The following is an 18,396-nucleotide window of genomic DNA, read 5'->3' as shown; positions in this document are numbered from 1 at the left end:
CCGCGGGGCTGTTGCCGGGAAGGCCGAGAGGACGGAAAGTGTAGCTACCGCCCCCTGGAGCTTGGTGGGATAATGGCAAATAGAAGTGTTGGAGACGTCCAGGGAGGTGCTGTGCGAGTATTGCAGTCGCTCCGACCGAGAGGGGAGTTCAGGGGAGAGCAATAGAGACATGATCTGGGCTAGAGGGGCCAGAGATCGGTAGATTGCGCGGCTAGAGAGGCCGGAGGTAAGTGGCTGTAAGAAGTCGGGCGGACCCGGAATCCAGAGGAAACGGGACCATGACTTATGCTTATCTCTTCAAGTACATCATCATCGGGGACACAGGTAACCTGCGGGCGACTGCCCTCACGGCTGGGGCGGGGATCCGAAGTTCACAAATCGGGGAGTGGGGCGGGGCTCATTTAGTGGGCTGGGCGATTAAGTGAAGAGCGGGCGGGGGCGGGGCGGCCGGGGGCGGGGCTCGGGGCTCCCCTTCCCCAGCCCCGGACTCCCGGACTAGAGATTGTTCTTGGGCCGCGTGACTCTTAGAACGTGCGTCTTCCTCTTTTAGGTGTGGGGAAGTCATGTCTCCTCCTGCAGTTTACAGACAAGCGGTTCCAGCCTGTCCACGACCTCACAATAGGTAAGTCCATCTACCTGTCCCAGAAGAGAGAATGAAACCTGACTAGCTGAAGTGGAAAGTTAGCAGGCTTCGGTATTGGAAGTAAAAAGTTCCCTTTTCCTATTTTTAAGCTAGTCCAAAGTTACGTTAAATAAAGAGTGACGAACTAAATGGTGATAAATGGGGAGTGGTGTAAAGGGGAGTAAATCATTTAAAGGTAAGTTCAGAGATGGGCGTGAGGTATGGATTCGTTGTCGTGGGTTTTTTTTTTTTCCTCCTTAAATATAATTTGTGTGTTTATGGAAAACTCCACGAAAGCTTAATTATTTATTCAAAAACTCACCTTGTTTTGCGGTTAGTGCAAACCTCACGTATGTTTTTCAGAGTGATCACCAACATGCAGATTTTTGTGTGTGTTGAAGAGGAAAAAGTAAATTTAAAGAGCCCTGCCAGACTTAAGAGTTGGAAGGTAGATGAAACAAATGACTTTTAAAGAAAAGAGTGTAGTAGAATTTCAAAATCACATTCATGACCATGGAAGGCGTAAACATTTACTGCACATTTGTGTTGAGGCAGGGCCTGCTAGGACTTTAGCAACCCCTTCCTTCTAATCTCCATAACCCTACTCCAAATGAATAATGTATATGGAACCAGCTTTCCAGCCATGGAAATGCAGTTTCTGGGTAAACTCCCTAACTCCCATTCATATCATCCCAAATCCCGCTTTATTGAAATCTGAAGCTACTTCTCCCAAACACCTTATTCAAAGCCAAATAGCTAATGGGGTTAATTAAAAAGGAGTTAGAGAATAACATCTACAGGTAAATCTTTGTAAGTTAATATGAAGTAACCACAGTGTAATAGGTGCTAATGATACATAGTACTTTACCAGGCAAACATTGTGCCTGTCCATAAGTAGCTTACAGTCTTCCAATGTAGGAGGTGGGGCTGGGGCAATACTGATAAGTAAATTCCTATGGTAAAAGGGGAGGAGAGACTGCAACCTCTATCTGGAAAGGCTGAAAATTGAATGAACAGGAGTTACCCAGGCACAGGGGTGGCAGAGATGGAAAAGTGCTCAGGGCAAGAGAGAATAATATTTGCAAATGCTCAGGAATGACAGATCAGGCTACCTTTGGAAAACAAAATAATTTAATATGGCTGGAGCATGAAATTTCAAGTGGAGAGTGGCAAAAAATAAAGCTAAGAATAAATTAAGGACCAAGTTATGAAACAGCTGAAGGTAATGAGCAAATGACAAATTTTAAACTGGAGAGATGAGTGATCAGGTTTTTGGCAGAGTCCTGTATAGGCTGTGTTTCTTTCTGAATTCAGAGTAATGTACCAAGATAAGATAGTTGGATAGAAAATATGTGCAAAATGTAAGGATCTCTGAATGCATAACTGGGGGAAGTTGCATAAAAGACAATTTTATTTCTTAATTCGCCATTGAAATTCCATTTCTATTGTCCAGAAAGGAAAAAAAAAATCTAGTGACTTTTTTTCAATAGCTATCACTGTTCTTGATGAAATAGTCTAGAATAGTAAGAAATATTTTTTATATCTTAATAACTGCAGCATCTTAGAGTTGAGAGAGATAGTCCAGATAATGTGTGGGACCACTGAATAGGCACCTATCAGCCCTTTAACAGAAGCTACATTAGTGCTCTTTCTTATTTGGAAATCAGAATTCCTCTACTAAGGTACTATATAAACATAGAACATCGGACAAATTGTCTGACTTAGGATGAAGTATTTTCAGTTTGAGCGACCTTCAGTTTTAAATTTTGTCCTGACATTACTTGAAAGAAGATGAATGCCAGGTAAACCAAAACCTTTATTCAGACTATCAGTTTCCATACTCTATGAGGAAGGCTATTTTCTGGTGAACTGTGGGACTCAGTAGAGATCTGCAATGTATCATTCTTGAGAAGCTATTTCTTAGGTAGGCTCTTTTCTCAAACAAAAAAATTACGGAATTGCAAAAAACAAATATTGGACTAGAGCATGACCTTGAGAAAATGTTAGGAAATATTTCAAAATTTTTAGATCTTTTAAGAAGTTACAAAATTAGGGGCGCCTGGGTGGCACAGCGTTTGAGCGTCTGCCTTCGGCTCAGGGCGTGATCCCAGCGTTATGGGATCGAGCCCCACATCAGGCTCTACCGCTATGAGCCTGCTTCTTCCTCTCCCACTCCCCCTGCTTGTGTTCCCTCTCTTGCTGGCTGTCTCTATCTCTGTCGAATAAATAAATAAAATCTTAAACAAAAAAAAAAGTTACAAAATTAAACATTAATTACCTAATGAAATTTAAGCATTAACATTACTAAAAATTTATTTACCTTTTCTACTTTTTTTTAATTTTTTTAAAGATTTTATTTGTTTATTTGACAGAGAGAGAGGCAGCCAGCAAGAGAAGGAACACAAGCAGGGGGAGTGGGAGAGGAAGAAGCAGGCTCCTAGCAGAGGAGCCCGATGTGGGACTCGATCCCGGAACGCCGGGATCACGCCCTGAGCTGAAGGCAGATGCTTAAGGACTGCGCTACCCAGGCGCCCCTACCTTTTCTACTTCTTAATTAGTTTCATCTCCATAATCTGCTTTTTGGTTACATTCCTGAGGTCATTATCACCTAGATTACAATTCTTACTGCTAGGACGAAAATGAAAATTTAAGAAACACAAATATAATTGTAGTGAATAGCAGCAATGGGCTTAGTGGTACTGAGTGCAGACAGAGGAGTCAGTTGGCACATTGGGGAAAAACATGAACCTCTCAACATGGGTGATGTTCGTGAGAATCACATCCTTTCTTTTACTCTTCCTTGACAGGTGTGGAGTTTGGGGCCCGTATGGTCAACATTGACGGAAAACAAATCAAACTGCAAATCTGGGATACGGTGAGAGAGAACAGGATAACTTAGTCCCTGACCAAGATCCAAACAGAACAGTAAAGGCTGTTGTGGGGGCAAGGGGCTATGAGGGTGGGGCTGACGGTGGAGATGAGAGTAAGGGAAGAATTTTCACTTTCATCTGTTACAGTTAAAATTCTGAATACCGTATCTTTGTAGTTTTTATTTATTTATTTTTTAAGATTTTATTTATTTGAGAGCACTAGAGGGGGGGAGGGTCAGAGAGAGAAGCAGATTCCCTACTGAGCAGGGGGCCCAATGCGGGACTCGATCCTGGGACTCCAGGATCATGACCTGAGCTGAAGGCAGTCATTTAACCAACTGAATTACCCAGGCGCCCTGTATTTTTATTTTAAATTACCCAAGTAATATATGAGTTTGTCCTAGTAAAAATAAAAGCAAACAGTATTAAGTGTATAGAGTAAAATGTGAATGTCCCCTTTCACATACATAAACTTCTTCTTCCTTCCATTCCTGGTTTCTGCCTAACCGGTGTGAATGTTTCAGTGCTTACACTTTCAGACTTTTTCTTTGTGTTCAGATACATACACATGTACAAATAGATGGTAATGGTTTTGTTCTTGTTAGTTTTACATGCAAAGAATCATGGTAGAGTAGACCTAACTATGTGAATTAAGTTTTTTCTTTAATAATTTCTGTTTTGGATACTTCCATGTTGATACATATATCTCTACCTCATTCCTGTTAACCACTATATAGACTCATAAAAAGTCTGTACCGTCATTTATTTAACTATTCTCCCAATGATGGAAATTCAGGTTTCCAGTTTTCACCTTTGCAAATTTTCATTGAATGTCCTTGGTTACCGCATCTTTATGCAAATGTTTGAGAATTTCTGTGGAATGCCTGCCCAGAAATGGAAATTCTGGGTCAAAGGTTATGCATATTTTAAAATTTGACAAATGTAGTCCTTCCAAAATTTAGCTTGACTTAGTATAATTTTGTTTTATCCAGATAAATTGCTTTTATGTGTATTATCTCATTTGATTTGTATCTTTCTTTTCTCTAAGGAAAACAATACCCTGTCTTTATTTGAAGTTAAAGGAAGCGCAGAGTTCTTAATATTCAGCTAAAATCTGTTTTTCTTTACTTATTATTTGATTCTTTTTTTTTTTCAAAACTCAGAGCTGAAGCCCTCATAACTGTAACAGTACACAGTGATATTTCCTTTTTTTCCTCCCTTCCCCCTCCTCCCATCCTCCCATCCTCTGTCTCCCTACACATGCAGGTATCTGTCTTAGTCTTAAAAGTACAGTTGATCCTTGAACAATATGTGTTTGAATTGCACAGGTCCACCCGTGTGAATTTTTTTCAATAAATGTACTACAGTACTGTAATGTATTTTCTTAACGTTTTTATTCTCTAGCATATTTTACTGTAAAAATACAGTATTTAAGGAAATAATATACAAAACTTATTGACGAACATGGTATGTTATGGGTAAGGCTTCTGGTCAACAGTAGGTTATTAGTAGTTAAGGTTTGAAGGAGTCGAAGTTATACAAGGAATTTCGACTTTATGGCAGCCAGACTCCCTAACTCCCCTCTTGTTCCGGAGTCAACTGTAAGTTAACTTGCTGCTCTAAGCCCTTTTTGCAGAGTCTTTTTCTGGTGGCCTCTAAGGTTGTTAACACTTTTGGGTGCACTGATTCATTAAGTGCTTTTAGCTAGGATCATATTCTCTTGTACATTATGTGGTTGTATTTGCAATTATTTTAATAACCTTTTGCCCTTCTGACTAGACTTTACATCCTTAATAGTGGAAGCACTAACCACATACCTCTAAATCTTCCAAACTTGTTCTGTTGACTAGTTTTGTCTCTAGCCTTTTCCTCCCAACTAAGCCCAATAGGTATTATTCTATGTCTGTTGCCAAGGTTAAGTTCATATATTTCTTAAACAGCTGTCACTCGTTCCCTTCTCCTTTTATTGTTTAGGCCCAAGGGTTCTTTGTCACTGTTAACCCAGGTATGTATATTGCAACTCTACTTTTATTATCTCCTGGTTTTTATATTTCCCACATAGATAGATTTGTCTCCCTAAAGAGGCCACAGGACAAATTCTGAGCAGATGACAGAGTGAGGCCTATAGATGTCAAGACTGGTAGCATCTAGTTCTGCCTTTTTAACTTAAACCGCTACCATTTCTAAAAATGGGTGTTTTCATGCCAGGAGACCCAATTGCTGCCAGTTAGTTGTATGGCCACAGTTATGAGAGTGTCTGAGCATTGGTTTTCTGGCTTCCGTGTTTTTTTTCCTTACATGGTAACATGAGACAGTGGATCATAAAATAAGAAAGTTGAGAGCCACTGCTCTTTTGACAAGATCCTGAAGGACCATATGGCCTGATAGGCACTTGTGATGCAACTGGCCTAGTTCTTTTCTGTTCCCTTTTAATAATTGTTTTGCAATTATACTAATCTCTGTTGAATCATAAAAAGATACGAGGTTTCAGAATATTAAGTTTTCTATTTGAAAAAAAATTTTTTTGAAGATTTTATTTATTTATTCGACAGAGATAGAGACAGCCAGAGAGAGAGGGAACACAAGCAGGGGGAGTGGGAGTGGAAGAAGCAGGCTCATACCAGAGGAGCCTGATGTGGGGCTCGATCCCATAACGCAGGGATCACGCCCTGAGCCAAAGGCAGACGCTTAACCGCTGTGCCACCCAGGCGCCCCTGTATTTGAAATTTTTAAGCGATTCCGGCCTATAATGTAGTGTGTTTCTTGTCTGCCACTCTCTGGGCAAGCCTGATCATTTTTTCCTTGTCAGCTCTGATCTACTCATTGCTTACCCACCTTGGCTTCCCATTTTGTTGACCCCATTCTCTCACATACTCCCAAAGTCATCCTACGTGAAAATATTTAGGGATTACCATGAAGGAAATTTTTAAAGAGATCAAGGTACCCAAAGTTTTTTGTTGTCACTGGTTCTGGTTATTGATAAGGATTTAGAGAGCCATATTACTTTTTGGGTTTTTTTTCTTTTTAGTAGGCTCCATGCCCAATGTTGGGCTTGAACTCACAACCCTGAGGTCAAGAGTCGCAGGTTCCACCCAATAAGCCAGCTAGATGCCCCTAGACAGCCACATTATTATCTCTTTTCATTCTGTACATGTAATTGCCCAAATAACCCATGCTAAATGAATAGGCATTATACTGTAGTTAGTATAAAATACTGGTCAATCCCAAATTCCTTTGTATTTTACTTCAGAATGCATTTTGAGTCTTAGAAAATGAGCCTTTCTGGCTTTGTAGGAATTGATACTTCAGACTACAGTTGACCCTTAAACAATGTGGGGATTAGGGGTATCAACCTCTGTACGGTCAAAAGTCTGCATATGATTTTTGACTCCCCAAAAGATTAACTACTTTTTTTTTTTTTTACTTAATTTATTTATTTTAAGTAATCTCTACACCCAACGTGGGGCTTGGGCTTGAACTCATGACCCTGAGATCAAGGGTCACATGCACTTCTAACTAAGCTAGCCAGGCACCCCCAAAAACTTAACTACTAATAACCTACTGTTGACCAGAAGGCTTACTCATAACATAAGAAATGGATTAATACATATTTTGTATGTTATAGGTATATATATGTTATGTATATTTTATGTATATATTAAGGTAAGCTAGAGAAAAGAAAATGTTATTAAGAAAACCACAATAGAGGGGTCCCTGAGTGGCTCAGTTGGTTAAGTGTCTGCCTTTGGCTTAGGTCATGATCCTGGAGTTCCAGGATCGAGTCCCACATCAGGCTACCTGCTCAGCTGGGAGTCTGCTGCTCCTCTGACCCTCCCCCCTCTAGTGGTCTCTCTCTCTCTCTCTCTCTCTCTGTCAAATAAATGAATGAAAATCTTCAAAAGAAAAAAAAAACATAAGGGAGAGGGGTGCCTGGGTGGCTCAGTCAGTTAAGCATCTGACTCTTGATCTCAGCTCAGGTCTTGATCTCAGGGTTGTGAGTTCAAACCCTGCATTGGGGCTTAAAAAAAAAAATTTTTTTTTTTTTTTTAAATAAAGCCATAATGGAGAGAAAATGCATTTCTAGTGCTGTGCTGTAAAAAAAATCTGTAAGTGGACCTGAGCTGTTCAAACCCATGTTGTGTGAGGGTTGATTGTATATATCTTGAAACCATAAACACGATTCTTCCACTTGGGAGAAATTCAAAAGGTATTAATTCTCTTTATCATACCTCTATCTTAATTCTTTGCTGCTTCAGATTTGTTTAATGGGGTTGGACAAAGATCCCTCAAACCAACGCAGATTGAACCACTCACTCTTCCTAGGCTATTGCTTCAACAAAGGTTCATGAACTGGACTGAGATGAAGAAGTAAAGGGATTTTTTTTTATTTGTTTGTTTTTGTTTTTTAATTAAAAAAATACATTTTATTTATTTATTTTGAGAGAGAAAATGAGTGGGGGTGGAGCAGAGGGAGAGGAAGAAGCAGACTACCCACCAAGCAGGGAGCCCAAGGTGGGGCTTGTTCCCAGGACTCTGGGATCATGACCTGAGCCTATGGCAGATGCTTAACTGACTGAGCCACCCAGGCGTCCCAAGGATTTTTTTTAATATTGATTTATTCATCTTAGAGAAAGGAAGCATATGTATGCAAGTAGGGGGAGGGGGCAGAGGGAGAGGGAGAAGGAGACAAGCAGATGCCCCACTCAGTGGGGAGCCCAACATGGGCTTGCCCCTTGACCCTGAGATCATGACCCGAGCTGAAATCAAGAGTTGGACACTTGGGGCACCTGGGTGGCTCAGTCGGTTAAGCATCTGCCTTCCCTCAGGTCCTGATCAGAGGGTCCTGGGATTGAGCCTCACATCGGGCTCATTGCTCGGTAGAGAGCCTGCTTCTCCCTTTCCCTCTGCCTGCTGCCCTCCCTGCTTGTGCTTTCTCTCTCTGTCAGATAAATAAATAAAATATTTTTTAAAAAATGGTGCACTCAACCAACTGAGCCACCACCCAGGCACCCAAGGGATTTGGTTTTAAAAGGCATTTTCTGATGAGCCTCTGGTAGTATTTTTAGCTGCTAAAGTTAAATGCTGCCATGTGCTTCAACCATCACATAGGCCTACCTCAAGATTTCCCTTTAGTTCCTACAAGGCCACAGGGAGAGAGGGGCCTTTCAACAGTAGCATAAGAGGAGAAAAAGTAAGGTAAAAGCAAAATGGGAATCAAATCATTTAAGACCTAAAACTGTTAGGGACTAAATAAAACGTTAAGTGAACTCTTAGAGGGGAAAAGTATGTTTTAAATCTTAAAGTATCATTAATATTACCAACAAAGTTCTTTTTTTTTTTTTTTTTCAAGATTTTATTTATTTGAGAGAGAGAGACAATGAGAGAGGAAACACAAGCAGGGGGAGTGGGAAAGGGAGAAGCAGGCATCCCGCTGAGCAGGGAGCCTGATGCGGGGCTGGATCCCAGGACCATGGGATCATGACCTGAGCCAAAGGCAGATGCTTAACAACTGAGCCACCCAGGGGCCCCTACCAACAAAGTTCTTTAGAATTATTTGTGATTTTGATGTTCTAAGAGGTACACAACACACTAAAACATTTGTGTGACTCTTGTAGAAAGAGAGTCTCATGTTGTTAGGATTAATGTACTGGAATTCTCTTCTCACCTTCAAACCCAGGTTTAGATTATGTGATGTAGTGGCCAATAGAACAAACCTTTGTGCCAGTTTGCACTAAGATCCTAAGTTTAATTATGGATTCAGCACTTATAGATTTTATAATTTTTGGCCAGTTACCCCTTTGAGCTTCAGTTTTCCCATTTGTATTATTATTAGTATTCACTGTTACTGTTATTTTACTATGAGAAAGCCATTCTCCCCCCATCTTTAAAATATGAATAGTAGTTTTCCTTCCTAACCTTTATGTAGGGATATGAGGATAAATGATTTCAAGAATGTGAAAACTTTTTTTCCTTTCTTTTTCTTTTTTTAATTTTAAGATTTATTTATTTGTGGGGCTCGTACTGAGGACCCCGAGATCAAGAGTCGGATACTCCACCTACTGAGTCAGTTCAAGAATGTGAAAACTTGGGGCGCCTGGGTGGCGCAGTCGTTAAAGCGTCTGCCTTTGGCTCAGGGCGTGATCCCGGCGTACCGGGATCGAGTCCCACATCGGGCTCCTCCGCTGTGAGCCTGCTTCTTCCTCTCCCACTCCCCCTGCTGTGTTCCCTCTCTCGCTGGCTGTCTCTCTCTGTCAAATAAATAAATAAAATCTTTAAAAAAAAAAAAAAAAAAAAAAAAAAGAATGTGAAAACTTCTCTAATGGGACAGATTCAGTGCCTAGAATATTATTAGTAATAATATACTATTATTATTTAAAAGATGTTTTTGCTTCTTGTAAGGAGGGAAAAAAACGACAACTATTCCATTAAGAAAGCAAAAGTACCCAGTATATGGGGGCATTAATAAATAGATAGCTCAGTAATAAATATCTTGGCCCCATTTGGAAATGAGATTAGAGTGTGAATATTGTGTGTTTTTTTTTTTTTTTTTAAGGAAGAGTCTGTGCTGGGCCCTGTTCCTTATTTTTATTTGCTATACAAGATCTCTTGGTAGTCCTGCCTTTAGTAGTGGAGCACTAAATGTCAGTTAGCATATGCCCAATTTAAGTCCTTTGTATCTCACTGCTTTTCTGCATTGACCCATTGGAATGAAACTGCCATTAGCCAGGGTATTAACATTCTAAGATAAGTTTCCTTTTTACAGATAAAAGAATTCAAACAGGTTAATGTGATGTGTTCGGCATCATGTGGGGATTGAAAATGCTCTTGAGTTTCTAGTCCTATTTCAAGTTGTTCTTTCCTAGGGGATATTGGAAAATGTATGAGAATGTCTTCAATTGTCGCACTGACAGTGGAGTGCTACTGGCATTTAGTGACTGGGAGCCAAGTATGCTAAACACTCAGCAATTTGATGGACAGTCTCACAGGAACAATTGTCCCACTCCCAATGTCAACTGTGCTTCCATTTAAACATGTTAATTTCCCGCCTGGACATCTCTCTGGGTGGTCAGTTTTCTTTCTCTAATTCTCTTATTAGAAGTTCTTTTTTAAAGTTAAGTCCTTTTTGTTAGAGTGGCATGTGATCAAGTCCTTTTTCTGGAAATAACCTGGTTTTGTTGGGATTTTTTTGTTGCCATGTTGGTGGGAAAGGCTGGGCAAGAATCCTTCCGCTCTATCACCCGTTCCTACTACAGGGGAGCAGCTGGAGCACTGCTAGTGTATGACATCACAAGGTGAGTCAGACCAGGTGGGCAGGAGGGAGCCTTTTCCCCATGTCCTTTAAATCTTTTTCTTTTCTGTCTTCTGGTTCTGGTAAGAATGCTAAAGAGGAAAGGCTTCTCTAATATTTTGTTCTACACATGTAGCCTTCCCCCTTTTCCCATGCATTTGGAATTACTTTGGCATTTTGAAACGGATCTCTGACCCACTTTCTAAACTTTTCTGCTGTAGGCGTGAAACCTTCAACCACCTGACCTCTTGGTTAGAGGATGCCCGGCAACACTCCAGCTCCAACATGGTTATCATGCTGATTGGGAATAAGAGGTAAAATTTTATTTGTAGGAATAATAAGGACCAGAAGTCATGTACATGCTCTATGGACATTGACTTACTTGGTCCCCAAACTTTTTTAGTTTATGGTGCTCTTGGTAAAAAATAAAAATAAAAAAATAATTGTGGTAAAATATGCATAATGTAGAATTTACCATTTTAACCATTTTTTAAAAATTTTATTTACTTAGAGAAAACACATGCACCAGGCTGGGGGGCAGGAGGAGAGAGAGAAACAGAGCACAAGCAAGAGGAGCGGCAGGCAGAAGGAGAAGGACAAGCAGACTCCTCACTGAGCAGGAAGCCCACGTGGGGCTGGATCCCAGGACCCGAAGTCAGACTCTTAACACACTGAACCACCCAGGCACCCCAAAGAAACTTTTAATTGCTTTAGATTTACATTTTAAAAACTCTTAAATTTACTGAGGGAATATATTTAAAAAAACAGATTCAAAGTGTTAAGGCATAAACTTTGTAATTTACAGGTCTACTCCTCTGCCCCCAGTGCCAATTCTGCCTGAGAGGGCAGCTCACTCTATACCAACCTACAACTAAAGAATGAAATAAAATAGGTAAACACTAAATATTGTACCAATTGTTACAAGAAGCCTTAAAAAAAATTTAGGGTCTGGGGCGCCTGGGTGACTCAGTCGTTTAAGTGTCTGCCTTTGGCTCAGGTCATGATCTCAGGATCCTGGGATCCAGCCCTTTATCAGGCTCCCTGCTCAGCGGGGAGCCTGCTTCTCCTCCCTCTGCCTCTTCCCCCCGCTTGTGCTCTCTGGCTCTATCTCTCTGTCAAATAAATAAATAGAATCTTAAAAAAAATTAAAAATAATTTAGGATGGAAAATTTATGTTAATATCTTACACAGTTTCACTCCTTCCTTCTAGAGTAAAGAGTGAATTGAAGGCTGAGCTCTAAAAAAGGTGCTCATCTGTCCCTCTCCCCACAATTCCTCCCTCCAGAAATGCGTGGAACTAATGGTTTCCTGTCGCAGGTTTCCTGCAGCAGCCACATAACAGGGCTCCATGGACCATCCCCATGCCCCGGAAAACAGAGGGGATTCCCAGCCTTTGTCCTCCATGGTGCTGAGTATCACCAGTAGTAGAGGGTGAGAATCTTAAGCAGACTCCACACCCAGTGCGGAGCCTGACGTGGGGCTTGATCTCACGACCCTGAAATCATGACCTGAGCCAAAATCAAGAGTTGAATGCTTGACTGGCTGAACCACCCAGGCTTCCCGATTTTGTACTTGCTTTTTATCACAGCAGTTGCCAAAAACTCAGGTTACACATAACATATGCAAATATTGAATATTTTGAATATATTGAATATTTTGATCTGACAGTGACCTTGTGAACTGTCTTAAGCTTATGATTCATGTGGTGTTCTGATGTTGAGTGTTAACAGTGTTTCTCTCGGAAATTTATCCTGTGGCAAAAAAAAAAAAAAAGGCATCCTGTGGCACCCTTGTGGGTTTGTAGCAGTGCCTAGAGTGCACCATTTGAGAACTGTGGGCACAAATTTATTGTACTCATTTGTTCGAACTGTTTTAAATGTCTATCTGCCAGACCCTGAGTGTACAAGGTGAGAAAAAGAGTCATGCCCCTGCTTCTTTGGAGCTTATAGTTTATTGGAGATATAAATATTAAATATAAAAGGGTATATATCTAATTACAAATTGTGAAAAATGCAGTGAAGGAAAGAAAGGGTGCTATAAAAGAGAGTAACGGTACCTATTTTTAATTGAGGGTGATAGTTACTCTGGAATTTGAAGGATAGGTAAGAGTTCAGTGGGCACAGTTTAAAAAAAAGTATCTGATGGGGAACAAATGGAAAGTCTTGAACTGGGAAGAACCTTGGCAAGGTCATGGTATTGAAAGAAATCAGTATGGTTGGGCTGAGTCAAGGGGGAATGGTACAAGATGAGGTTGGGAAGGTAGGCAGGGGCCAGAAATTGTAGCACTTTCAGGCCTTAGGAAGAGATGTGGATTTTATTCTAAATACAGTAGGAAGCTTTTAAATAAGAGTTTTAAGCAGAGATGTGGCTTGTTTAGATTTTAAAAGATCACTGTGGAGGGGAGCAGGGGTTGAAGTGGGCTGTTCATTTCAGTAGTCTAAATGAATGGTGGTGTGGGCTCGGGTGATGACACCAGAGAGAGGGGAAAATGATGGTGTTAAGGTGCATTTTGGAAATACCTCGCTTTGGGATGAACTGAGTATTTGGAGTGAAGAAGGAAAAGCTGTTAAGATAACGACGTCCTAAAAAAAAAATGATGTCCTGGATCTAGCTTCAGTCCTCTTTGGCGATGCGGAAGCCTGGGGCAGAAACAGTTTTGCGGGAAAAGATCAAGTTCTATTTTGATGTATGTGTGAGGTGCCTTTTACACGTCAGACTGGAAATGAACAGACGAAGGGACAAGAGATCTGGAGCTTAAAGGAGCAGCTGGGCTAGAGGTAGACATTTAGATGGGTAGTCTTCCCTGGTTTTCACCCAGCTGGTAAATGATAAATACACTTTTTCTAGATTTGTTCTTTTTCAGTGGGCTAACTGTTTGATTTCATTTCGTGGTTGGAAAACTGGAAATCTCTGAAATGCACATTTGCAGTTAGAAAAATGAAAACCAGTCCATCCTTACCTTTGTCTGTAGCCTTTTATCCTGTCTTGTCATAAAGTCTTTCCATGCCACCTGATTCTCTTTCTCAGTCTGTAGCTCTTTTTTCCCCTCTTATCACCTAACTTTATACATATCATTTTCGTCTTGAGTCTTTTATTTCCCTGGTGGCAAGCTGCTATTATGTTAATGAGTTTAGGCAGCTGTGTTCTCCTTATTCCTGGCACCCTCTATTCTTACAGGTTGTTTCAGTAAAAGAGGAGGACACTTACCACTGTGGGATGGGGCATCTCTGACTTTTCTGCCTTCTAACACATGGAATTTCCCTTTCATCTTCTTTCCTTAACTCTCACTTGGATCTCATTTCCAAAAAGAAGCATGGGGCACAGTGAGCCTTGAGTAACTATGGGGCTTGCCTAACTCTTTATAAACCTTTTTCTCTATAAGACAGTAAGGTATTGGGGCACCTGGGTGGCTCAGTCAGTTAAGCGTCTGCCTTCAGCTCAGGTCATGATCCCAGGGTCCTGGGATCGAGCCCCACATTGGGCTCCCTGATCTGCAGGGAGCCTGTTTCTCCCTCTCCCTTGCCTGCCACTCCCCCTGCTTGTTCTCTCTCTCTCTCCCTCTCCCTCTCTCTGGGTCAAATAAATAAATAAATAAAATCTTAAAAAAAAAAAAAAAGTAAAGTAGTATCCTCAACCACGCAGCACCTGTCGTGAATTTGAAGAACCATTTTCCAAGAAGCTACAGAAATCAGTAACCCTGTACAAGAGAATGTCGTGCAGGGTCTGCATTCTTTATGTATTAACTAGTGGTTGAAACAGCCATGGGATTCTTTTAGAATAAGAGTTTCTTCTTTCACTTGGATCTTTTTTTAGTTTTCTCCCCAATTAATCTCTTGCAGTGACTTAGAGTCCCGTAGGGACGTGAAGAGAGAAGAAGGAGAGGCCTTTGCCCGGGAGCATGGACTTATCTTCATGGAAACTTCAGCCAAAACAGCCTGCAATGTTGAAGAGGTACCACTTGGGAAAAAGTAGGGAGAGCTTCTGAGAGATGATACCATATCTTTATTCTTTTTCTTTTTTTTGTTGATCTTTATTCTTTTATTCAGAATTTTCTTCTGTAAGACCAAAGGTAAGGAAAGGATGTCTTGTGGTCACATTGACCGTATGTCTCCCTTTAAGGGAATTGTCTTTTTTTTTTTTTTTTTTTTTTGTCCTTGATTCCTACATTGGAGTTTTACTTTTACCTTGTGTGACATGAATTGGTAAGTGTGGATTAGACATCAGTGTTACTTGTAAATATTTTGGTTGGGGGGTCTCATAGGTTCTACTGTAGTCGTTCTGAAGTCTGCTACTGACTATATCATGAGCAATTAATTGAGAACAGAACATGGTTGTTTTATTTGGAAAAGGTGCCACTCTAGGAACGTGTTGGGTCAGTATCAAAATACCATGTAATCCCCCCTTTTTTTTTTTTTTTTTGAAACAGAGACTTTTGGGGGGACCTTCTGTATTTTTACTCTGGTCTCTTAATGGTTCCTAATTCACCTTAGATATCCAAGTAGGAATAATATTTGTAACACCTTTTTCTAATTTTTCTATCTAAACTTGAGCCTAATAATATGATTTATGTCTCCTTTAGGCCTTCATTAACACAGCCAAAGAAATATATAGGAAGATCCAGCAGGGTTTATTTGATGTCCACAATGAGGTGAGAAAGGGTGAGGGGGCTGACAGTTAACTTTGCTTTGTGTTAGAGAGGATAAGAAATCCTCTAGAATGTAAGCATTTCCTTTCTAACATCATGCTATTTGAAGCTATGCCAATTCATACTTGATTTTTTTATGTAGGGACACAGAAATCTGTCATCAGTTTCTGTTTTTTTCCTCAACTCTGGGGTCCAGAATGCTTAAAGAGATGATTAGTTGTTAATCTAAAATGTTTATACAGTATGGGAGGTTTTCTTTGCAACCTCAGTTTTTATTATCCCAGTGCTTAGGGGTGATGTAATTCCTAATTTCTCAACAGGGCCGTTTCTATAAAGCAGATTTTGTGGCAAAACAAAAAAGAATTATATGCTAACATCTACCCTCTTACCTCCTCCCGCTCTTACCTAATCTCATCCTGATTCTGCACATAGCTATGAAACCTAAATATAACAGTCACCTTAAAAATGGGCACAAAAGACAGGTGCCTGGGTGATTCAGTCAGTTAAACATCGGACTTTTGATTTCCACTCAGGTCAGCATCTCAGGGTTGTGAGATTGAGCCCTGCGTTGGGCTCCTCACTGGGCTTGGAGGCTGCTTAAAGATTCTCCCTCTCCCCCTTCCCCTCCTCCCGCTCTTAAAAAAAAGGGCACATGAGTCACTTGTATTCATCCATAATACTTATATCTGAGCTAGTCATCTCATCTTTATTGTTGAAGATTATTGTTCTGTAATAGTTTGCTAGGGCACATGGTTACCTGCCAAAGCCATATCTGCTTCTAGAAAATGTAATTTCTGATTTCTCTTTTTATCCCTCTCTTTTATCCCAATTACTTTAGCACTGAGGTGGGAACTCTTGCCTCTTTTCTTTTACAGGCAAATGGCATCAAGATTGGTCCTCAGCAGTGTATTTCAACATCAGTAGGACCCAGCGCCTCCCAGCGGAGCTCTAGTGAAATAGGGTCCAACTCCGGCTGCTGCTGAATATCTGGCCTGGACTCTTTTTCCTTCCTGGAACAGCTTCAGATCAATAGGCTTAAAGAAAGAGGTCTTACTTGCTTTGGCTGAGAAAAGCCTCTTTTCAAGGTGTGATGTTTTGCCTTTCCTCTTAAAGACCAGGGAAGAATTTGGGCCCTTACTGACCTGTCCTCCTTCAGGGACGTGAGCTTTCCCTATAGATTAGGGCTCTTCTCATCCTCCTATTTTAATTTCTAAAATGTTAGGATCAAAGTTGATTGTCATGGTAGCTCAAAAATAAATCCTTTTGTAAGCATACACAATTGGCTTCCCACCAAGAATTAGTAACAAGGGTCTAGGACGTTTTTCTGGAGCACTTGATTTTACTGGGATCTGGCTGGCTGGCCTTTGGATGGTGGATCCTGTATCTAGGAATTTCATTGTTTTCACTTGCCGCTTTGTAAGAGTTCTTGCAGAAGGCAGTCCCTTCTACTTGAACTGCGCAAGGATGCTGAATAATTCTCTACCATCCCATTGCTAGTTGCTTTGTCTCAGAGCAACTATAAAACTTCTGAGAGCAGTGGAGTTGCTCCTGGACCTGTGGCTACTTATCATCATTACCTAAAGAAAACCTCTTTCCCCGTTTGTTTTAGGGACCAGACCTAACACTGCAGTGTCTTTCACCAAGTTAACCCCCTACTGTTTCACACTTCTCAACGAGACCTATGTAGACTTTCTACTCTAATCAAGCTAATCTGCTTACTGGACATGACATATTTACTTGCACTTCTAGGCCTTTGCATATGCCCTACTCTCTGCTAACATTATACTCAGTCCCCACACTTTTCCTTCAGAAAGCCTTCTTTGACCTAGGAACTTCTAAATAATTATTGACCCAGTATCCCTTAAGCTTTCATATGTTTATTCATATGTATATTTATTTATATTTATGTTACTTTGTAAATTTGTTTTGTGCGTGGACTCTGTCTCCCATATAGGCTGTAAGCTCCTTGAGAGCAGGAACTGTGTTATCCCTTTACTTTTGTAAGCCACTCCCTCCACTATTCCTTCACAGTGCCGAGTGCTACTCATTATGTGATCATTGGACTTGGCTGACATACGTAAAGACTTGGAACAGGTTTATTGTAGACTGTAGAGGAGACAAAAGGCCTTAGAGTCATCTCTTTGTAACTCAGTCTCTTCCATCTGCTTACACTGGATTCCATATTGCTCTCACCCTGCCCCTCTCTCCCTTCCTGGCTCTTTGCCTCTGTTCCATGCAGCATACAGTATACAGTAAGGCTGTCTGCTTCAAACAGTCAAATAAGTGGGTACCTCTCCAACCATTTTTCTGTTAAAGAGCATATACTACTATCCTAAGCAAATTTGCCTTTGCTTCACTCAGCAGGCAGCCTTCTGGGTCAGTTTTGTATCTTTTGCCTTGATGTCCTGTTCTCTTCCACAGCATTGAGGTCTCATGAATTTTTCTAATTTTTTTGTTGTTGATGAATTGTTTCATTATTAAATATATGCATGTATCCAAGCTGCTCATAGTTCATGTGTTCTTTCTTATTTTATCCCAACTATGTGTAGATACTTTCCTTCTAGGAAATTGTATCAAAAGTATTGGAAGAAGCCTCCTTGAGATACACTCATTTTTTTTTCAAGTTGTTATTTAAATTCCATTTAACATACAGTGTAGTATTAGTTTTAGGTGTACAATATAGCAGTTCGGCACTTCATACATCACCCGGTGCTCATCACAAGTGCAGATACATTCATTTTATACTAGATTTTGCCACCCTGTAGTAGTAATAATAGTTAATACTACCATACAGGAAGTTGGAGGACATTTGGGGTAGTGCTTTGATTATGCTTTTTTACCTCATTCCAAAAAGGATTTGAGGCTGTTGATTTGGGGTTAGCTTGTCCCCTCAACGCCTGAGACAAAACTAAATATAACTTTGTAGTTTCTGTACAGAAACTCACAACCCCCAAGGATTCTGTCATTGGTT

General features: G+C 40.6%; 1 protein-coding gene across 2 annotated transcripts; it reads left to right on the top strand.

Annotated features, from left to right (window-relative positions):
- Positions 1-66: 66 nt before the first annotated feature.
- On the top strand, positions 67-17,924 carry RAB2B (RAB2B, member RAS oncogene family). Of its 2 annotated transcripts, XM_026489950.4 has the most exons (8): positions 67-324; positions 551-622; positions 3,430-3,497; positions 10,702-10,784; positions 11,002-11,094; positions 14,620-14,731; positions 15,360-15,428; positions 16,301-17,924. In XM_026489950.4, exons 1-8 carry the CDS (start codon positions 279-281, stop codon positions 16,406-16,408), a joined length of 651 nt encoding a protein of 216 aa, XP_026345735.1. In that variant the 5' UTR covers positions 67-278; the 3' UTR covers positions 16,409-17,924. The 2 variants fall into 2 exon arrangements, with proteins under 2 accessions (XP_026345735.1, XP_057162428.1); XM_057306445.1 differs by lacking the exons at positions 14,620-14,731; positions 15,360-15,428; positions 16,301-17,924 and adding an exon at positions 11,292-14,396 and having other exon boundaries at positions 75-324.
- Positions 17,925-18,396: the final 472 nt, after the last annotated feature.

Source organism: Ursus arctos, unplaced genomic scaffold (genome assembly GCF_023065955.2).
Source record: "Ursus arctos isolate Adak ecotype North America unplaced genomic scaffold, UrsArc2.0 scaffold_37, whole genome shotgun sequence".
NCBI classification, from domain to species: domain Eukaryota; kingdom Metazoa; phylum Chordata; class Mammalia; order Carnivora; family Ursidae; genus Ursus; species Ursus arctos.
Note: the sequence above shows the minus strand (reverse complement) of the source record. Positions and strands in the feature narration are given on the sequence as shown.